Here is a 22,740-nt window from a genome sequence, read left to right on the forward strand (position 1 = left end):
AATAATACCGCCTCGAGATGGAGTAGCGGGACGATAACATAATAAGACGCAGAAAGCGTTCGTCGATACTTCGCGAGTCAAAGTGACAACGACGATAGTATCGAGAAGCTTGACACGAACTCTTAATGCTCGCGCACGTGATTCTCGTTACTCTTGGAATTATCGGCTGTCGGACGTGTACTTATTACGACAACAGGAAGCATTGGGCGCGCCGCGATAGCGCGGTCCTGCGGCTGATTCACCATGGCCGCCACGCCAATCGCTCGGTACGCCGCGTTTTACATTCAGGCCGAACCACCGTCCACCGATGTTAAAAGGAGAAGCAGGACGTCGATCTATCGGGCGCGAAAATTATAACGCGGAAAGTCCTTTGTGCGCGCGACGCGAAAGAGTTACGGACACGATTGCATGGCCGCGCACCGGCGTTTATGCGGCGCGACAGAAATAAGCCCCCACGGGATGCATAACTTCGGCGCATGATTTTCTTTTTCCTCGTTTCTCGTTTCTCGTCGTCCCCGCACCCGCCGCGAGAACTCTGCATCACGCCGACGTGTTTTTACGATTACAGAAAGTGGAACGAGATGGAAAAAAATATTACAAAAAGGTGGTTATATTAAAAACCATTTATATAGGTATCTAATATTTTTCTGAAGAGTTATGTATTAATTATCTTATATTTTTAGTCAAAGTTCATTAAATTAGCGTCATTTGCGCCGAAATAAAATATCGTGATGAAACACTGCTTTTTTAATACTTGAACTTTCAAACGGACAAAACGTAGTGTTAATATCATTTAATGACAATATCATGAAAATAATTATATCTAATTATATCTTATTAATTACTTGTATACATATTATATGCATGTATAATATGATACTATAACGCTATTTACATTACTCGCTATATGGAGATCCCACGAGCTCACATTTCTCTGATCTGTTTTGTCACGCTCATTAATATAATTGTTCATCCTGTACGGACATCTCTCTTTATGTATGACAACAATACGTCAGGGTCTAGTGCATTCTGTATTCTCTTGCTGTAAATTTTGTTTAAACTTCGTAATTTCCAGTATTCTTTTTCCCATTGCTAATCGGGATACAAAGAATTAATAATAACTTTACAGAGATCGTGTTTGACTCTCTTCGGCCTGCGAGTTGAATTTTATGAATGTCTTTAATATACATGAAGCCAAGGGAGGTACTTACGTGCGGGAGTAAATAGCGCAGTCAAAAAAAGAATTTTAATGTCTGCAGCGGGGGATTATGCCGAGTGAGAATAAACTAAGCGAGATTTGTTTCTCTTGACATACTTAGTTTTAAAATAAAAATACTATGATATTAAATTTATGGAAGTATTTATAAAAACATTATATTTATCACATTTTATTACGTAAATAATATAATGAGAAACCTATCTTAATTTATTATTTTTTAGTATTTTTATAATATACGCGGTTAATTTTGTGAGCTTATTTCTTACAAAGAGAATAAAATAGAGCTGACGCGTAAAAAATAGAGTCTCTTCGTAATCTATTAACATAAATTGTAATGCTACTTATATATTAGCTATTATTATACTTATATATATTAGCTACCTTATTTTTCATCAAAGTGATTCCATTATTAACCTATTAACAGCTCAGATTTAGCTGTCTGCGAAACAATAAAAATATAACAAATATGCATCAGGATCGCATTAAAAACGAAGTAATGCTCAAAGAATCGATATCAGCTGGCACCATAAATTCAATGAGGAAGCGAATCAAATTCGTTGATGTGTTTTCAAAACGCCGTACGAATGCTTAGCGGAATGTTTAATAAATCCGCCAGTCTTATATTTGCTACAAAGCCGTGCAATCGGTTGCAATTACCGATGAGTAATGCACGCCAGATGTCGAACTTGGCAGGTGCACGTGCGTGTTAGGTAATGCTTAAAGGTTCCTTTGGTCATTGCACTTGGCACAAACGGTACTATGTATTCGCTTCTTGGATAATCCAAGGGAATTAACAGCGTTCTCGAGACGCGACGTGTATTCGCCAACAAGAAATAATTCTCCCTTATGCGTATAATTATTCTATAACAATAAATTTGGAGAATATTTCTATATGAGAGAAAATATTTCTAATTAAGATCATGATAAAGATATTAGCGTTAAGTGGATATTACAAATTTTTAACTTGAATTAATATCAAGACTTTAAAGAAGAAATCTTTAAAGGAATTTTGAAGCTAAATATCGATCGAGTATTGCTGAGAATAGGAAAAAAAAATTTGTTTATAATAGTCACATCCTCGGTTTTTGACCGATTAAATTTCATGCGTCTATGATAAGATAATGGTGGGTGGTTCCTAATCTAACGTGCATTAATCATATTGTAAACATAAGAACTGGAAATACACGGTTCAGCATTATGAATAGTAATGCCCATGACGCTTTGCAAATCGCAAAAAAACGTTCGCCAACCCGATTCTCATTTGCGTATGACGCTGCTCCAAATCCACCGAGTTAACGAGCAGCCTCATTCGAGGGCACACATTTGAGCATCACCAGAAATAAACAAATCGATGTTTTTCTAAACACTTGTATTTTTACTGAACATAGATTTTCAAGTATATTTACCAAAAATAGGTAGATTTTTATGTAAGCATTACTAGAAATAACGAAAATATCAGTATTTTTCTAAAATACTCGTATTTTTATCAAAATACGTTTTCAGATATATTTACCAGAAATAAATAGATTATATATAGTTTTTTATGTTATTAGAAATGACAAAAGTATCAGTATTTTTCTAAAACATTCATTTTTCGAAGTAGGTATATTTAAGACCCAACTCGTATATTTATAAAAAATAGATTTTTATGTAAGCGTTACTAGAAACAATGAAAATATCAATATTTTTCTAAAAGACTAGTATATGTTTACCGAACTCATATGTTTACCAAAAATAGATAGATTATATTTAGACAGACATTTATAAAAATAGCAAGAGAGTGCTCGTAGAACTTGAACTGTATCTCTCTGCCCCTTCGGGGCATAACGCGCCACTCACGGAACGTTCACGCGGGTATCGAGGATATCGGAGCTACGATGCGCGTGCATCAACACGACGCGTCAACCGCGCCGGGCGATGACACCCGCGTGTTTGCTGTGACATAAGACGCGCGGCGGCGACGCGACGTCGCAAAGAGAGACGCCAACAAACGGCGTTAACAAACATAACAAATTTTACGAAACGCAACAAATGGAGTTTCAGCTCCAGGCAATCCCTCTGCTTCTCGCGTCTCGAGCGCGTTTCCACCCTTGACAAAAAAAAGGGAGCAAAAGGAAGGAAGGAAAAGACAGCTCCGGAAAATCCTAGGAGGAAAAAAAAGGACTCACCGGCGATCACGGTGTCCTGTAGATTGTACTTGGCCGTGCCGGCCTTGCCGACCTTCGGGAAGTCTTTGAGCTTCCGGCCGCTCAGCTTGAGCTCGCCGCTCAGGTGCGCCTCCTCCAGGATCCGCTCGAGGCTCCTGGTGAGCTGCTTCTGTATGTGGCCGCTCATGTTCGACGCAACCATCGCCATATTACATTTTTCGGGCAACGGGGCACAACACGCGACGCGGTCCGCGTGCAATGCGGCCCCCCGGCGATCGCGCGGCGACCGCGACCGGACAGGCGGAAGCGGCGACGCGACGGCGGCCTCCCTGACGTAGTGCCCGCGCGCGACGCGCGCTCCGATCCGCTCGTGCTACGGGAACGCGAGATAGAGGGGTAACGCGGGTACGACGCGCGTCGACCACTCCCCCGTATGTCAGTGCCGCTACTGATCGCCGATCGCCGCCGCGCGCACCGAAATCCCGGCACACATGGACGTCACGGACACGAACGGCCGACGGACGGCGTCGCGTTTCGCGACGCGTTCTGTCGCGCGACCGCCGCGCCACCTGGACGGGCGGAGGCGCCGGTTGTCATGACAACCTGATGACAACCGAGGGAGCGTCGTCCACGGGCTTAGGGTGCATCCCGATGGAGAAGAAATAGCGGAACGGAACAGTAACGGAAAAGAGATATGGTGGGGGGTTAACCAATCAGAGTTGTTCCGTTTCAATTCCGTTCCGTTATTTAGTGAGTGGGTTCCCCATGGCACGGAGCTGTTACGGAACGGAAAAGAAACGGAAAAATTTCTAACCTATTCTGTCGAAAGTTCGCAAATAAGTGCAGTGGATCGATCGGTTTGCAACATTTTTATTTTTGCAATTTATTTATTTATTTATTTATTATTTATTTATTTTTACATATACATATACTTATTAAATATACATTTACTTTTACTTTTCTCTCTGCAACAAAGAAGTATATAAATTAATCATTTATTGGCTAATATAAAAGTTGCACATAATAAACGCTGAAATTTATACGTTTTGATTTCGATGACGCCGGAATTGTCATTGATGATGGGAATAAGATCATCATCTACGTTGAGGTTGTCACTTGTTGATGTGGAAGGAATGCTGTTGCTCTTTGAACAGGACGCTTGTTGCTCGTCATGCATTGATTTTTGTAAAGAAGTTACGGTTCTAGAATAAACATTAGGACGTTACTACAATATATAATAATTATCAGCTAAACTATCGCTATTCTTGAACTTACTGTCGATATTCCAATGTATCATTTAGGAAAGACATTACATCATAATGACGAAAGGATGGTTTTATTTCGTAGTTTTTTGATAAAGCAGCTGCACCACTTTTTTGCACAATGTTTTGCTTTTTTTAATACATATTTCTTGCCTTTCTATAACAATCTTTAAGATAGGTCCATCGTTTTTCTGCTTCAGTAGCGGTATATAAACCTGTGACACACGTATAATTAAGAAATATATATATGTATATATGTATCGTGTGTGTGAGTGTGTGTGTGTAGAAAACCTTGAAAATAAGTAAATATGTAAATAAATATCAATGCTTTTAAACCTTTCAAACATTTGCTGACTTCTTGCCATAGGCAGTCTTTTTGTTTCCTTCCTCGTTCTTTCACAGGTATGCGAAAATCATATAATGGTGCTCTCTCTTTTACGGCACTTATTAAATCTTCATCTAACTTTTCTGTATCGTGGTCGTCAGTGTGTTCTTGACGGTTTTGAGCAATATTTTCTTTTTCGCAGGCAGTGCTGTTATTCTCACTTTCGACGTGTGTTTCTAAAGAATCTAAATAATAACAGATTTAGTTTTACAACAAATTTATATATCATTTACATATTCTAACCATTAGTTATATTGAATATATATTGCCTCTCTTGTACACAAATATACGTACCATTTATAAAGAGATTTCGATCTTTATCCATTATTAAATTCGTATGATTTGCTAAGCAAGGATGTGAAAGTTTTCCGTCTTCATCGAACCAAACAATCCAGCGGCAATATCCACATTTGAATTTCTGGAAATTAATAAAATATATCACATTCGGTTAATTAGCATTAACATATTAACATAGGATTTTAACATATATATTTCATTTTCACATGTAATACCTACCGATGACGACATATTGCTCTTTATTTGCAAAAATAAAAATGTTGCAAACCGATCGATCCACTGCACTTATTTGCGAACTTTCGACAGAATAGGTTAGAAATTTTTCCGTTTCTTTTCCGTTCCGTAACAGCTCCGTGCCATGGGGAACCCACTCACTAAATAACGGAACGGAATTGAAACGGAACTACTCTGATTGGTTAACCCCCCACCATATCTCTTTTCCGTTACTGTTCCGTTCCGCTATTTCTTCTCCATCGGGATGCACCCTTAAGCCTGGTTCACGTCTATTTCTACCAATGCGGATCAACTTTAATCTCATTTTCTTCTTCTTATTTTTTTCTAATTTTAAAAATTAAGAAGAAATAATAGGAATTAAGGCCATTGCACGTAACAAAGTTTTAGTCATAATCGTAAGGCCGTAAGAAAATAGACCAATCACACTCGATTATTCTTCGAGCTCAAGGAGACTAATCGACTGTGATTGGTCTATTTTCTTACGACCTTACGATTATAACTAAAACTTTGTTACGTGCAATGGCCTTTAATCTGCATTGGTAGAAATGGACATTAGCCAATCGAGAGTCGAGGATCGCGAATTGGGGATTAGGATTGGATTTCGGCCAATTAAATAATGTCGAGCTCTGCCCCGATTGGTCGAACTCTAATCTCTAATTCCCAATTTTCATAATCCTTCTTTGCACCGCGTAATTTGTTTTTTTCACACTTCTAAATACGCACTTGTAACCAAACACTGCACGGAAGAAAGATGATAATTAGGAAAAAAACACACGAAATAAATGAAAAAAATAAATGAAAAAATGGATTACAACTTCTTTTACTATTATAATTAACACTAGAATTACCGACGATAGAATTCTATTATTTAAATATATAAATCTTTGAAAAAAAGGACGAAAGTAGAAATTGATCAACTTAATCATTTGCATATTGCAACAAGTCATGGAAAATCTCAGAAAATACATCGTTGTATATTTGAATAATCTAAAAGAAAATTACAAGTCATCATCTTGTCTGCTTTTGTAGTTCCAATCTGAAGAGTATGAAAATTATGTATATCGGTGACTGATGTTAAAGATAAATGTTACCTGAAGGGAGATAGAAAATAAATTATAACATTTTTCGCCATACATGTGCGCGCAGATAGAAATTATTTTCTATATATTTATTTTATATTTTATATCACACATTTTCGGACATGGACTAATATTTACAACTCATTCGATACATTTGTACACGTTAAATATATGAATTTTGCGCATTCGTCCATTTACTGTTAATCATTAACTACTATTACTAGTAATTACTTATCGGTTTACGTCGAGTGTGTTAAATATACCAGGTATAAACAATGCGTATATTGTCATAATGCACTTACAGCGTTCATGATAATATTGCGCAATTTCACTAAGAAAACAAGAAATATTTATTTCACGTTTTACAGTTAATTTTTCGATTTTTGAGATTTTTCAATCACTATTCCCTGTGATTCTTGATATTGTCTAATTAGTTGTTCTTGCACTTCCGCTAAGCAAGGGCTGTACCTTGCGTACTCCATGGTAAACTCCCCTTTACCTTGCGTAGTTGATCTCAGTTCACCGGTGTAACCGAACATCTCGTTAAGTGGCACCTCTGCAATGATTGTGAACCATTCGTCTATCACTTCCGTTGAGCTTATGATTCCTTTTCTCCTGTTGATTTGTCCTAATACCAGACCCTATAAACAGACATGTAAAAAAACTGTCTAATAAAAAGTGGTAAATTATATAAATACAAAATGAGCTATATAGGCAATGTTACTCCACCTGAAATTCCTGCGGGCCCACTATTTCGACCAACATAATCGGCTCCAAAATTCGCCAGCTACCAGCTTCAAAAACATCCCTAACAGCACCTTGTGCGGCTTGGAAGAAGGAAAATTCCGAAGAATCAACACAATGGTGCATACCATCGAGTATCCTAAATTTAACTCCAGCGATTTTGTGACCACTGAGCAAACCTTTATTACACATCGCTCTGAAGCCTTTCTCTACACCCGGAATGTATTGTTTCGGGACATTGGTTCCGATAGTTTCATCCGAAAATTCGATGTTTGTATTTCTCTCAGGTGGCAAGGGCTAAAACACACATTTTTCTTAGCAAATAAAGCACGAGGACAATAAAAAAAAAAACAGAATGCGATATGCAATGTCAATAAATATTAATGATAAAAATCTATCTAAATCTAAAACCATTTATATCATACCTCCATAATTCCAATCACGCGAGCGTACTGGCCAGCACCACCAGATTGTTTTTTATGAAGATAGTCAAATTCACAAGGTTCACATAAGGTCTCGCGGAAAGAAACTTTTGGCTTCCCAAGAATAATCGGGCAATTATATTCGCGTTCTAATCTTTGCGAGTAAATTTCCAAATGCAATTCGCCCATACCAGAAATTATGCTCTCCTGAAAAAGACAAGTTAAAAATTCGAAGTATAGGTTTCAATGGAAATCCGCACGAATATAGAGAACGGGCTAACTAAGAACCAAGCGCGGTAAATGATACGCGAAAGTTTTATTTATATTTTTATTTTATATATTTTCCAACCTTTGACTGCGCGCCGACTAGATAATAGTACGCGTAATATTACAATTAATAATGTTATTGCAATAAATATTACCACATTCCTCAGTGGTAGCCGAATTGGTACGACACCTTCACGGAATGAAGGAAGTTCCAGGTTCGAACCCTGGCTGAGGTAATATTTTTCGCAATAATTTCTTTACAGTTATTTAGATGCAAGCAGCATCAAAAATTAAATCGAACCGAGGTGTAGGGGACGGGGGATTTTACTATTCCAACCGGAGCTGTGTTTCAAGTCTGACAAATCTAATCAGCGCGCAGTCAAAGGTTGGAAAATATGTAAAATAAAAATATAAATAAAACTTTCGCGCATCATCTACCGCGCTTGGTTCTTAGTTAGCCTGTTTCCTATATTCGTGCGCGGACAAGTTAAAAAATACAAATCTCAGAGATATTTGAACTAATTCAAAGATTCTTCTTCAAAGATATTTGAAGCAAAAAGTGATATAAAAAATGTTACCTTGTTATCTGTGTCATAGTGGAAACGCAAGGTTGGATCTTCCTTGGTAAATCGACCAATACCTTTAGCGAAATTATCTCGATCTTTTGAATTCTTTGTTTGTACAGACATAGATACCACGGGATCGGGAACATACATTGATTCCATCGACAAATCCAGTTTAGAATCTCTAACAAAAGTATCGCCAGATGCACAATCTACGCCGAATAAAGCAAAAATATCTCCCGCATAAACTTCTGTAACATCTTCCATTTCATCTGAATGAAGTCGAACTAATTTTTGAGCTCGTACCTGAAATATGTATAATTAATAATTAACATGGCATTTTTTTAAATACTTTACAATAGTAAATTATAAAGAAAGTATTGCATATATACATATATAATTACCTTCTTTCGTGTTCTTGTGTTATATAAATTTTCTGATTTCCTTAACATTCCTTGGTAACAACGGAAATATGTTAATTGACCGAATCTGCCAGCCTCCAACTTAAAAGCCAATCCAACAAAAGGTTTTTTGTCATCACGACTAGGGTCCAGTAAAACTTTAATAGATTCGCCGTCGCTAAAGTCAAATAAAATTTGTTTTCAGATATATATTGGTATTTATCAAACAAAATATCATATCGATACAAAAAGCTTACTCAGATTTTTCTTCAAGAGCATAATTCTGGACTTCTCCTGGATTTGGTAAGTAGTTTATTACCGCATCTAATAACGGCTGAACCCCCTTATTCTTTAACGCAGTACCAACCAGCACAGGTGTAAACTTTCTTTTCAAACAACTCCTACGTATGGCATCCATAATATCTTTCTCAGTTATTTTTGTATCGTTTAAATACAATTCACCAAATGTATCGTCCGCATTGCTTAAGTGCTCGATTAATTCTTGCCTCCTTTCATTTGCCTCTAATCAACATGATGCAAATTTAGTAACTTTATAAATTAAAAACTTAAGAATGCAAATGTGCCAATATGAATTATTATTTTATGCAAATACCTGCATTCATATCCTTTGGAATTTCATCTTCCCTAATATTTTCCCCAAAATTCCCTTCAAAATACATGGCCTTCTGGGCAATTAGATCAATTATGCCCTTTGTATTACTTTCCAGGCCAATCGGTAACTGTATGAATGCAGCATTGTGATGAAGTTTGCTCCTCATCTGCTGCAGGACTCTCTTTGGATTCGCGCCCATTCTATCCAGCTTATTGATAAACGCTAAGCAAGGTACGTTGTATCTCTTCATCTGTCGATTCACAGTCAGTGTCTGTGACTGGACGCCACCTACGGCGCAGAGGACGAGGATTGCACCGTCCAAGACTCGCAGAGCTCTTTCGACTTCCACCGTAAAATCCACGTGTCCTGGTGTATCGATGATATTGATATTATGATCCTTCCATAATGTATATGTAGCAGCAGACTGAATGGTGATGCCTCTTTGCCTTTCCAATTCCATGCTGTCCATAGTTGCACCCACATTATCTTTTCCCTTTACCTGACATTGAAAAGAAGTTATATTTCTGATCTACTTTATGGAATAGTTATTTATGTAACAAGTGAGGTAAGATGAAAATTCCCGGGTGCGGAGTTTACGCACAAGCCGAAGGCTCCGCACCCGGGAATTTTCATCTTTACACACGACTTACACTCCCTATTTTATGTTGCAAGTGCCTGGAAAGTGGTCTATCACGCACGCGTAGCATGCGTAATGGGGCACTTTCCATGCACGTGTTGCATAAATACTTTTTATCATAGCTTGCCCACAAAGACACATGTGTAATGATTAAATTTTAGCCCTACCTCGTGCATCTCCGATATTCTACCAGTGTAAAACAGGATACGTTCGGTCAACGTAGTTTTTCCGGAATCGATGTGAGCCGATATACCGATGTTCCTAAGCTTCTCCAACGGTTTGTGCTCGGCGAATTTGGCGTGCGATGCCAAAAATCGTACATTCTGCTAGAAAAATTACACGATAGAGTAAATCATACTGAAATTTCCGCGTCGTTGACGTTATGCAAAAACGATTAAAATTCACGATCTAAGAATATGATGAGGTTAAGAATCTTACTCCATAAATACACGGTCGCAGCTTCGACAGCTGATGCAAATTGACGTTGCGGCTTAAAAGAGTCACGATAGTCATGATTAGCAATTTATTTTAAAAACAAACACTTTTTACAGATGAAATCTTCCTTGTGAGAAAATTAATTTGGTACGATTCCACGTGAGACACCCACAGCGTCCAGCCCTGCCGATCACCGCGATCATGCTACCTGATGCTACCCGAAGTCCCGAAGTAGGTTTTTATGACGTCACGTATCAAAGGCATGTATTTGATTAAATAAAAAACCTACTTTTTATATATATAAATTACGCATAATTCGAAATGAATTATGCTATTAATTACATAAATTGTATATTAAATCATAATTATTAATAATTTTCTACATTACTTTAATTCTTTATTTATATCGAAATGTTAAGAAACACATTACGAATTTTTAATGAAAGAAAAAAATTAAGAGCATTTAATAACGGATAAAAAAAATATATTTTATTGAATAAAATAAACATTAAACTTTTATGAAAGATGTTTGTATGTACAAGAATTTATAAAAGTGTAGAAAGTTCATAATTTTACAAATGTAAGAAATTTTTTAATTTTTTTTAAGACCTAAAACCTCTTCAGAAAAATTGTTCTAATTTATCTCATAAACATTCTATTAGTATATAAATATTGGCATAGTTTCAAATAAAAGAACAAAAATTGCTGACAGAAGACATACTTTATTATGAATTGCATTATTGCATAATCATATTCATCTTAATTTTGTCAATAATAACATATGTCGTATACGATAAAGTATCGCAAAATGTATAACATAAGAATTTACGATATCTTCAACATAATATAACATAACAAGTACGTTTAACGCATTTGAATAATCTTTTTTCTTTATACTATAGATATTTACAATGAGCTCACAGGATCAGGAAAAATAATTTTCATATAACCCGATACAATTATACTTTGTGCTCAAATATATCTTTTTACTATTTCTACTTTATAATTACAATCACCTATATTAATATCCATGGCTTTGTATTAATTGTAGATTTATATATATCTGATAAATATCGTTGCATATTAATGAACAAACTTGTTGCACAATGGGTTTAAAAACTTAAATTATACTTTATAATATGTATGAAGAAGTAAATACAGTCTCTCCTCTCAGTGAAGAGAAAGCATATAAAATCGATAACAAAAGAATTAACTTTACGTACTTTCGTCCATGATTTCACAAAGTCTTTGAGCTAATAATATCAGATGGAGAATATTCTATAAGTATTGACATTTTAAGAGATTGTTTAACATTACACAGAGATTATGTCTTTTAAACGCTGTGGAAAAAAATAAAAGACAATTATACATCGAGATGTTAACAATATCTTATAATGTGATGTAAATGTTAATATTGATTGTCCATGTTTATTTAATTACACTGGAAATTCATTAATTCTATTAAATCGAAAAGAACATTGAGAATATAAAGAAGATAATTCACAAATATCATATATATGAAAGCAATTTTATGATGAATAAACTCATTTCTCAGAATCCGGCGCATATAGATTACGTCAATTTGATTTTCTATTTTCTATCTTATAATTGTTATGTGCACTTGTCATACCCAATCATCTACTTCATCAAAAGCATCCATTACGCACAAAGTACGCTATCAATATAACGTGACAAATAAATCGAGTAGCACGAGCTATCGAGTATGTTCCTATTTCTTTTAAATTTCATCGATTAAATTGTTAAAATTTAATGTCTATATCGTAGTAATATATTTTGCATCGAGTATAAAATCTTACTTATTCTTATACACAAATTCTGTACATAAAATTGAAGCTGAAGGAAGGTACCTTACAGTATTCATTCTTTTCTGACTATATTATAGACATAAAGACTTTACAAATACATCGATATCTGATTAGAAGCACGTAACATTTTTGGTACCAAGTTTCGTTGGTGAATGTTTCCCATCACTATCACCGAGATCCATACCAAATGGCACAGAATTCCAAATGGCTTTGTCACTTTGATCGTCCTCTTCGTTCAGTATATTGCACATCATGCGATCGTCGTAAAGCGAGAATCGCGCCGTTGATTGTGCACGACCGCGAATTTTCCTAACAGACGGCGGTAAATCACCGGGCGTTTTTATTCTCATATGCGGATCCTTCAGTGCGTTGTTTACATTGGAACCCACGTTAAAGACTTCGTTAAATTTATCTATGCTTTCTTGCCTGCTTAGATTATTTTCTCGCTTCTTGTTTCTTAAATTTACAAGTGGCAAAGTGGAAGGACGCGCGTTAGATGTCGTGTTATCACTCTCGTACTGCTTTTGCTTCCTCGTTTGTGCGGTATTTTTATCATTCTTCTCTACCGGCATCGCTGAAGTAGAAGTCTTACCAATGATACCATTTACATACTTTCCCCCAGGGGAGATCGTTACGTTCGTTTCAACAATTTTAATTTGGACATTTTGCTTCGATAATAAATTTGACTTAGAATCTTCCCTATCTATTTGGTATCTGCTGTACGGATACATTTTCTTGTTGATGAGCAATTTCTTTAAATTCGGCCAGGCAAATAATTTTTTCCGCGGGCTCTCTTGGAGAGACGTGTCCTGTATATTCGTCTGCTTTCGCTTACCGTACGAAGATGAACTTTCGTCGGAAATTACATTTTGAACATACGGAATAGGCGTTGCCGGCCTAAGCTGCGTTAATTGAGTGGTATGTTGACTTAAGTAATCGTGCGAAACTAAGCCTTGTGCTTCTGTACCAGTTTTGTATTGATCGTTACACGCATGCTTTAGTGATTTATCGACGAGAACGTTACCGTTACAACCTAAGTCTTCTAACGAATCCGATTGTAACATTAAATTTCTTTCCATACATGGATTTCTGCCTTGATACGGCTGAAGCGTTTGAGTATGATTATATGTCGCTACTTCGTTCGAATTTTTGACTGAAACAGATTATGGAAGTTGATTGAAAAATGAGATAAGAAGATAAAATGAATAACATATATAAATACTGATATTAATTACTTACAACTGTGTTCATGAGCAACGCTGTCAGATGGTGATAATGTAACTAAGTTTTCAGCTATTGCACTGTCGTTTGTATTACTATCTTGCATCATATTTAATGCAAGTTGAACAACATGTACATTATCATGATGCGAGGACTCACTATAAAGACTGTTTGTCGTTGAAGGCACTAAGGTGCAGTGAGAATTCACCATTGGACTTCCATCGGTAAAGTGCATTGTTACTACAATTTGTTTTTTCTTTTAGAAAATGTCTTTTAGAATATGAATAATCATAGTTTGCTAAATATCGGTAAATGCATTACCACGATGAGACTGCAGCTCTGAAAGTCGTTCTTCTATACACAAAGCAGTTAAACGAGCTTCAGCATCAGCATCCCAGCAATCTTCTATAGTTTCCTTAATCAAGCGCACTCCTGGTCTATCTACTAAGTTACCTTCTAAAAGTGGTCTGGCTTTATTACGCGATACTAAGACTTGCATCTGTTCGAAAGTTGGATGAAGACCTAAATTGTAAATAAAAATATTTTATAATTAAATTAAATATAAAATTTAATAACAGTATCAAAATAGTGCCAATAAATATGCATTACGATTTTCAGAAATATTTCATGTACTTACCTATTTCGTTTTCGTATGGCTGTTTATATTGCGGCACGTCCGACCCAGGAATATAAATATCGGAACATCTTGTGACAAGTTCCCAAAGAACTAAACCCATCGCATAAACATCTATCTGTTTCAAAGAACTTTCGCAGTCGCGTAAATTAACAGCACCGTCCAACACTTCTGGCGCCATGTATCTCAGAGTACCCACCTAGTGTGACAGGTTTTGATAGAGATTTGAATTGTAGAAGATATAATCTTAGATATTTAGATGCTCACGTCATTAATTGATTTTAATTCGGCATGTTGCTCCTCTCCATTAGCATAATACTTAGATCCAGAGATTTGAACTGCCAATCCCAAATCACAAATACAGCAAGTACCATCAGCTTTAATTAATATATTCCTTGAATTTATATCCCTATGTGCAATGCATGGCTTGAACTTGTCTAGAAATCAATATTTATATAAATATTAATACTCGAATGTCTCATTATAATTTATATATAAATTATAATTTAATGAAAAACAGTAATAAATAAAAAATGTTTTAAATATTTTTATCCTTTCTGAGAAGAAGTAGTGTAATACGTACCACCTTTGCGTATATCCGTATGTAAATAAGCAAGTCCTTTAACTACAGAAAGACTCATTTTGCAGAATGTATTCCAGTCAATAGTGTGCCCTCGTAAGAATTCTGTTAAACTACCACCAGGAGCAAAACTGAGTACCAAAAGGTATTCAATACTATCTTCCATGCTTATTCTTTCGTCCACACCTAATACGAGAATATAAATTGAACTTTATATTCTGATATTAAACATTCAAATATTAAAAAAAAAAATCTTTTCATATTATTGTTACTTTTAGTGATTACATAATTCATTCTAAGTTCAATAAAAAAGATTGCTAACCATAATAACTTAATAACGATGGATGCTCCATAAAAGGTAGACAGTAAGTATCCCTTTCATTCTGAAAATAATTGCGGTAGTGCGATGGATATATTTTAACTGCAACATCTTGATCTCCCATACTGCCCTGCCAAACTGATCCATATCGTCCTTGACCTGCAATTATAATATGATTATAATTATAATAAATAAATTTGAGCATTTATACCAATTACAATATTTAATAGATAAAGATCCTTGAGTTCATTGAATGCTTAGTAAGTACATACCTACAATATTTGCAAGTTTCAAGTGGTCAACTGTATAAGTACCAGTTCTTAATGCTGTGCTATCCATGAACTGATCGTTATAAGATAATGGCTTTCCTAATCTTAGTAAAATATTGTTGTGATACGTTCTGTATATAATCATCACTATAGTACATATTACTAGCAATGTACACGCTATGACGATTACTATAATAAGAATCCATCGTTCAGAGTTTGACTGTTCAAGATATTCTGTAGCTGGAAAATATTATAAAATGAAAATATATTTTTTGGTTCTATTACTTCTATAAAATATAAAACTCTAAAAACAAACATAATATAATTTATTTTATCTGTGATAATTAATTGCTATTAATATACTGCTGCTATCTTACTTGGCTGACTTTTTTGTGAAGAAAGAGGATTAAATATCTTATTATCCGAATCGGCAAGATTGGAGCTTGTAATATTGAGATTACAAAAATCTCCATGACAGCAACAAAATTTTGTATTGTTCAAGGCTTTTGTAGATCTCTGGAGTGCAACGCATTCTGTATTTTCACATTTTTGTTCACCAGACTGTTTCCAACAACCTAGTCCACATCAAGCAATAATGTAACATTATAATTAATAGTATTTATGAATAAGCATTTATATATTTATAATAAACTTCTATACGATATATACCTTGAGACAAAATAGTTATTTCAGTGCCATTTGCCGTTTTATCTTCTTGCCATAAGGCATGACAGAAATTATTACACATCTCAAATTTGATATCTTCATTTATCTGAAAGACAAATATTTTGTTATAAATATTAGCAGTTAATGTAAGCGTATTGTTTACAATTAAAATAGTATGATAGCTCTTTTATCTATTAACAATAAACTTTGCAAAATACAATTCTAGAATTGTAATTTTGTTCAAAAAAACACATTAGCTTATTACAAATTTATTTTATTGCACGACCTACATTGTGGTCATTGGATGTGTCCTCAGGTACGCCTGCTGAAATCTGCTTCGAAGAAAGACTTTCAACATTTTTCTTCCTACTGGCACATCTTCTAATAGCATTGATAGGGGCTAAGCTTATGCCACACAGCAGTGTGATCAGCACGATTGATACAATGGCTCTCATTGTGCTTGAGCAGGTCTCTTGAACCAGAACCACTTCAACAGAAGCAGAGCTCCTTAAGAATTGGCATCTTTCATCGCAGTAATATACAACGCTGCCATTGAGATTCTGAGTTCATCTGCTCGTCATATATAATGCAGAAAAAAGAGACTGATAAATAATTAATAAAATTAAATTGAAAAAGATAGTATGTTAGTTTTTTTTCTCATTTATATTTTTACTTTTAACGACATGAGAGAATTATTATAAAAAAATGTTATTGGTCTCTATGATCTCTAAAGACAATAAAAATATCTTGGATTTACGTTTGAAAAAATTGTCACGTATGAAGTACGAGGGTAAGTCAATAATTATCTGTATTCCATTTCTATAATTTATTAGAACAGTAATATATTATAGAAAACATAAAATTACATCATTTTTTAACATAGTCCCCCTGTTATTTAATGCACTTGTTCCAGCGTTCTACAAGCTTACATATACCCACGAAAAAATAAAATGTTTTTGATTTGTTCCTCAGCCATGTATGAACTACTTCTTGTTAGTCTGTAGCAAATCGACGACCTCTTAAGGAATCTTTAAGTGGACCAAACAAATGGTAATCTGAAGAAGCGAGATCTGGACTGTATGTAGCATTGAACAGTGTGAACAGCAGTATTTGGGCATATATTAGGCCTGTTCTTTGTGTCGCTGCACTAGACTGCACTAAAACTTTCTATCTCGCTTTTCCCAAACTTCAAAAATATCTATTTTAAATACAACCGAGTGTACACTAGATCAGCTACAAAGAACAGCACGCATGGTTAAATGGACAAACCAAAAACATTTTCTTCCGAGTTTTCTTCCCAGGGTATATGCAAGTTTGTAGAACGCTGAAACAAGCGCATTGAAAAGCAAGGGGAGTATGTTAATAAAAATAACGTAATTGTATGTTCTCTACTGTTGTTCAAAATTATATTCTAAATTATAGGAACAGAATGCGGATAATTATTGACTCTCGTACATTCATTCTGTATCTCAACTAACGTCGGTCTACACGCCAGACATTCAATAACTTATATTAATCGCGTTACGCAAAATAGATTAATTTTTTTAACTTTTATCAACGCGAATATACATATGACGCATACACTCAACAAACACTGTTATTTTTTTTTTTTTTTTGCAACATACTGTCAATTCTTAGATCCAATCCCCGATGACTACGCGCGGTAATCCTCGCAGGCGTTACGAGCTCTCCCGTGGCGTTGTATGACGCAAATTTAACAGCCAGAAAGTAATGCGAGATCTCATCTGTGGCATGACTGATTAATCGGAGTTCCTTTACGCGGTCAGGCGGACGCGATATCGAGTGGTCGGGAAACGGTGGGAGCGCTTAACGACGCGGTTGGGAGTGCGTAAAGTGCGTTACGACGTCGCGGCGACGTACGTCCGGGGGACTCCTCGCATCCGCGTCCCGCAGGAAATCCGTGGGAAAAAAAAATGGAAAAGGAGAAACACGCGCACGAGCGTGCGTTACGTGCATTGCAAACGAAGAGCGGCCACACGCACTTACGTTCTGCCGGTTCTGCTCGGCGGTCCTCGTGGAAGCCCGATGCGGTTCACGCGCGTTATTGTAGTCGCCGTAGTCGGGCGCGACATCGCACCATCCCCCTCAAAACGCTGCCGAGCGCACTTGAAATAAGCGTCGCGTGAATACTCAATACTCTTATATTTGACAGGCAGCCCGTGTCCATTGAGTCGCGTCTCGATCGCGCGTTCGTAAACGCATCGACGGCGGCGCGCGGCGGCTGTGCTTAAGCCGGTATTCATTGGCCTAGTTTACACCGATCTCTTGATACGCGTATCAAATAGTATATTTGAACTGATCAGCCAATAATCAGACTTATTTACTAGTTATTTACTATTTAATACGCGTATCAAGTGATCGGTGTAAACTAGGCCATTGGCTGCGTTCCTTTTGGGCTGCGTTCCTTTTGATGCTTTCAGCGCTGTAAGCATTATTCTATCTTCGTTGCACATTGAATATCAAATAGAGATGGAGCGACGCTTTCAGCGCTGAAAGCGTCAAAAGGAACGCAGCCATATAGGCTGCGGTCCATTTGACGCTACAAATAGCCATGTTCAGCAGATACAACTGTTGAGTTCGTCTTATCAACACTGCGTTGATTGGTTGGTTCTAAAAGTAAGAGCCAATCACGTTCGACTGCTACTGAGCGGCTTGGGCTGCGGTCCACTTGACGCTACAAATGCTTCGAAGCACGGTCTTATGCTAATGGCGTTTTCGATTTACTACTCGACCCGACTCGGGTCGCATCAATGGACGTGGAATACATACAAGATATGTATGTATTCCACGTCAATGATGCTAGAGTCCTGTATACATGATGCGACCCGAGTCGGTTTGAGTCGCAAATCGAAAACGCTATAAGACTCCATAGACGCGGAAACGCCGTGCGGTAGAGTGCGTTGACCAATCAGAAAGCTACCGCAAGTCGCCTGCGGCAAAATCAAAATTTGTGATTGGTCAACGCACTCTGCCGCATGGCGTTTCCGCGTCTATGGAGTCTTAGCATTACGGTCTTAGGGCCAAAGCACATATGACAGTCGTAGTCGTGGACGTAAGTAACGCACAAGCTTTGGCGTATCCTGATCTGTCAGGTCGGGGACTACGACCGTCGTATATCGCTACGCCATATTATGTGCTTTGACCCTTAGAGCCAAAGCACATAACATGGCGTAGCGATATACGACAGTCGTAGTCCTCGACCTGACAAATCAGGATACGCCAAAGCTTGTGCGTTACTTACGTCCACGACTACGACTGTCATATGTGCTTTGGCCCTTACACACAGGTCTGGAAACTCAGACCGATTTTGGTGGTGGGGGATGGTCGTTTTAGCAAGGAACAATTTATTTCACGGCGTTGTCACCATGCATCGCTGTCATCGCGAAGTGCAGATGGTAACCCATGGTAACGTGACAACAATCTTTTAATTGCGCTTAATTCAAGTGCATTTTTGAAAATGACATTTCATGACATTTTTTTATGACATTTCTTTGAGCTAAGTTGAAAGACTTTTTTCAGTTCTTGAGGACATGGACAGCGACATGGATTGAAAATAACATCTTTCTTCTGTAAATCTTTTTTTATATGACATTTTCTTTCTTTAAATAACTGTCACAGTAAAAAGGTTGGTATCGACCTTAAAGGTGCCTTTTCATGCTGACGCTCGACGCTCATTTTCAGCGGCAAGAAGGTCGCATGACCACAATTGACGCCGGCGTCAATTGAAATTCATGAAAAGGAAAACAGCGTCAAAATTTCGGCGTCTTCGCGCTGCTTTGGCTTTGACGCTTAAAGCTGAGAAAATCCAGCTTTCTTTGCTTGACGCTAGCGTCAGATCGAAATCACGTGATCTCGCGATACGCTGAAACGAGCGTCCCATGAATTCGCACCTTAAAGGTGATCCTAAAGCCGTGATCCTAGCCGGTTTTTTTCAGTTTTTTTCTTAGCACTAATCTTTTAATTGGCTTTATAGAAATGCAAAATTCTTGTCTAGAATTAAAGTACGCATCAAAATCTAGGTCATGGTGGTCGAATTTATATGTGGTGGTCGTCACGTATAACAAAAAATATTAATTTTTTTTCGTTTTTGATATAAATTCGACCACCATGACCTAGATTTTGATGCGTACTTTAATTCTAGACAAGAATTTTGCATTTCTATAAAGCCAATTAAAAGATTAGTGCTAAGAAAAAAACCGAAAAAAACCGACTAGGATCACGGCTTTAGGATCACCTTAATTGTGAGCAGCTTGAAGACCGGTACCAAGGGCGTTGTTATTATCAAAAGTGCCACAGAACTTGATGGGCAGCTAGGCGAGAAGGTCACGGAATCGGCAGGCCCAAAGATATTTCGAATGACTTTTGCCTTGTGCCATGTCTATTCAAGATTTTCATTCCTTCATTCGTTCATTCATTTACGAGAGTTGTTCACGTTACAATCATTCAATGTCAAACATATTATTCATTTATTCATACATCATCTTGGTGAAAAAACTTTCATATTTTCTCAGAAATTTTACAAGAATTGGGACTTGTGAAAAATTCTGAAGAAGTATATGATATTTCTCAGATACTTTCAGAAATAATTGAAGATTTTTAGAATATTTCAATATCCGTATATATGAAAATTTCTGACAAATTGCACAGATTTTCTCATATTTATTCAGATTTCTGCAAGGATATATTAGCGAAAAATATTTTATTCTTATTTCGTCTGAGATGTTTAATTCGTATAAAAAATCTGAAAATTTCTGAGTATTCTAAAAAAATCTGAAAATTTTTATAGAAATTCTGATTATAATGTGAAAAATTCTGATATTTTTTTACCAGGGCATCCATGGAAGGTCACATAGTATTAATACCGTGTGACACTTCCATATGATTCTCTATTTCTACATTTAATCTTTGGGGCATAGATGCAACTAATTTTGGAATAACTCGTGCCTTGCGCGGAAATCTTCCCATACGATGAGAACATGTTGCGCCAATGCCTCGCGTCTACGTGGAAATTGAGGATTCCATATTTTCTGAGTAGGTTGTTCCTCTCGTTTTCTATAATGTTACGCGCCCAGATTCATCCATCGAACATACCTTCTTATTCGAGAAAACGGTATTTGTCCATTCATGCTTCTGTGCCAAATGCTGCAAGGCAAAAGCCATCCGTTGTTCTTTGTGGCGTTCGGTTAATTGTTTATATTGAGCCGGTTTATATCGATCGTATCTCTGTTCCCACTATCTGCGCCGCAGGCTCCTAATATGCGATAGCGCAAACCGTGCGGCGTAGATGGCGAGAACAGAGACACAATCGATATAAATCGGCTCAATATAAACAATTAACCGAACGCCACAAAGAACAACGGCTTTTGCCTTGCAGCATTTGGCACAGAAGCATGAATGGACAAATACCGTTTTCTCGAATGAGAACGTATTTTCGATGGATGAATCTGGGCGTGTAACATTATGGAAAACGAGAGGAACAACCTACTCAGAAAATATGGAAACCTCAATTTCCACATAGACGCGAGGCATTGGCGCAACATGTTCTCATCGTATGGGAAGATTTCCGCGCAAGGCACGAGTTATTCCAAAAAGTTGCATCTATGCCCCAAAGATTAAATGTAGTAATAGAGAATCATATGGAAGTGTCACACGGTATTAATACTATGTGACCTTCCATGGATGCCCTGGTAAAAAATATCAGAATTTTTCACATTATAATCAGAATTTCTATAAAATTTTTAGATTTTTTTAGAATACTCAGAAATTTTCAGATTTTTTATACGAATTAAACAACTCAGACAAAATAAGAATAAAATATTTTTCGCTAATATATCCTTGCAGAAATCTGAATAAATATAAGAAAATCTGTGCAATTTGTCAGAAATTTTCATATATACGGATATTGAAATATTCTAAAAATCTTCAATTATTTCTGAAAGTATCTGAGAAATATCATATACTTTTTTAGAATTTTTACAAGTCCCAATTCTTGTAAAATTTCTGAGAAATATGAAAAGTTTTTTCACCAAGATGATGTATGAATAAATGAATAATATGTTTGACATTGAATGATTGTAACGTGAACAACTCTCGTTAATGAATGAACGAATGAAGGAATGAAAATCTTGAATGAACATGGCACAAGGCAAAAGTCATCCGAAATATCTTTGGGCCTGCCGATTCCGTGACCTTCTCGCCTAGCTGCCCATCAAGTTCTGTGGCACTTTTGATAATAACAACGCCCGGTTGGTGCCGGTTTTCAAGCTGCTCACAAACTCCTCTCCAGCACCCGAGGACGTATCGCCGTTTTCCAAACATGCCTGCCTAATGTCGGTCCAGAGGCCCTGCAGCCGAGAGAAGATCCCAGTACTAGAGTGAACAAAGACGTGCGCATCTTAATCTCACAACGAATTTCTACAAGAGATTCGCTCTGGATTGCAGCGGACAACAGATTGCGATTGATCTGTTCTTACTGAACAGTCAATAGTAATCAGCGATC

The 22,740-nt window shown here is 36.7% G+C and overlaps 3 protein-coding genes, 1 long non-coding RNA gene and 1 pseudogene across 8 annotated transcripts in view; 1 reads left to right on the forward strand and 4 right to left on the reverse strand.

Annotated features, from left to right (window-relative positions):
* The window catches only part of Lrch (Leucine-rich-repeats and calponin homology domain protein), a 48,145-nt gene extending 44,159 nt beyond the window's left edge, over positions 1–3,986 (reverse strand). The window contains exon 1 of one of the 4 annotated variants that reach the window (XM_071771888.1): positions 3,388–3,982. In XM_071771888.1, coding sequence (XP_071627989.1) covers positions 3,388–3,574 — 187 coding nt within the window. In that variant the 5' untranslated portion in view covers positions 3,575–3,982. Of the gene's footprint in view, positions 1–3,387 lie in introns of all 4 variants that reach the window. The other 3 variants (XM_071771889.1, XM_071771886.1, XM_071771887.1) reach the window with 3 other exon arrangements.
* A 232-nt stretch (positions 3,987–4,218) lies between these two features.
* LOC139809181 (uncharacterized) lies at positions 4,219–5,791 on the reverse strand (annotated as a pseudogene).
* A 900-nt stretch (positions 5,792–6,691) lies between these two features.
* Mefg1 (mitochondrial translation elongation factor G 1) lies at positions 6,692–10,850 on the reverse strand. 2 transcript variants are annotated; one of them, XM_071798088.1, is made up of 9 exons: positions 10,709–10,850; positions 10,438–10,596; positions 9,634–10,132; positions 9,278–9,542; positions 9,024–9,198; positions 8,635–8,925; positions 7,793–7,996; positions 7,353–7,664; positions 6,692–7,264 (listed from the first exon to the last, which is right to left on the reverse strand). In XM_071798088.1, exons 1-9 carry the CDS (start codon positions 10,781–10,783, stop codon positions 6,992–6,994), a joined length of 2,253 nt encoding a protein of 750 aa, XP_071654189.1. In that variant the 5' UTR covers positions 10,784–10,850; the 3' UTR covers positions 6,692–6,991. The 2 variants fall into 2 exon arrangements, with proteins under 2 accessions (XP_071654189.1, XP_071654190.1); XM_071798089.1 differs by having other exon boundaries at positions 10,438–10,593; positions 10,709–10,849.
* On the forward strand, positions 8,359–11,421 carry LOC139825401 (uncharacterized). Its single transcript, XR_011735524.1, has 4 exons — positions 8,359–8,680; positions 9,226–9,323; positions 9,749–9,864; positions 10,822–11,421. It is a non-coding gene; the product is annotated as an uncharacterized lncRNA (long non-coding RNA).
* Wit (wishful thinking) lies at positions 11,408–18,434 on the reverse strand. The gene is made up of 12 exons (XM_071798087.1): positions 18,228–18,434; positions 16,511–16,790; positions 16,224–16,326; positions 15,932–16,129; positions 15,558–15,794; positions 15,289–15,444; positions 14,970–15,152; positions 14,654–14,823; positions 14,390–14,585; positions 14,074–14,274; positions 13,771–13,992; positions 11,408–13,684 (listed from the first exon to the last, which is right to left on the reverse strand). The coding sequence occupies exons 2-12, from the start codon at positions 16,673–16,675 to the stop codon at positions 12,642–12,644; spliced, it is 2,874 nt and encodes a 957-aa protein (XP_071654188.1). The 5' UTR covers positions 16,676–16,790; positions 18,228–18,434; the 3' UTR covers positions 11,408–12,641.
* Positions 18,435–22,740: the final 4,306 nt, after the last annotated feature.

This window comes from Temnothorax longispinosus, chromosome 2 (genome assembly GCF_030848805.1).
Source record: "Temnothorax longispinosus isolate EJ_2023e chromosome 2, Tlon_JGU_v1, whole genome shotgun sequence".
NCBI lineage: Eukaryota > Metazoa > Arthropoda > Insecta > Hymenoptera > Formicidae > Temnothorax > Temnothorax longispinosus.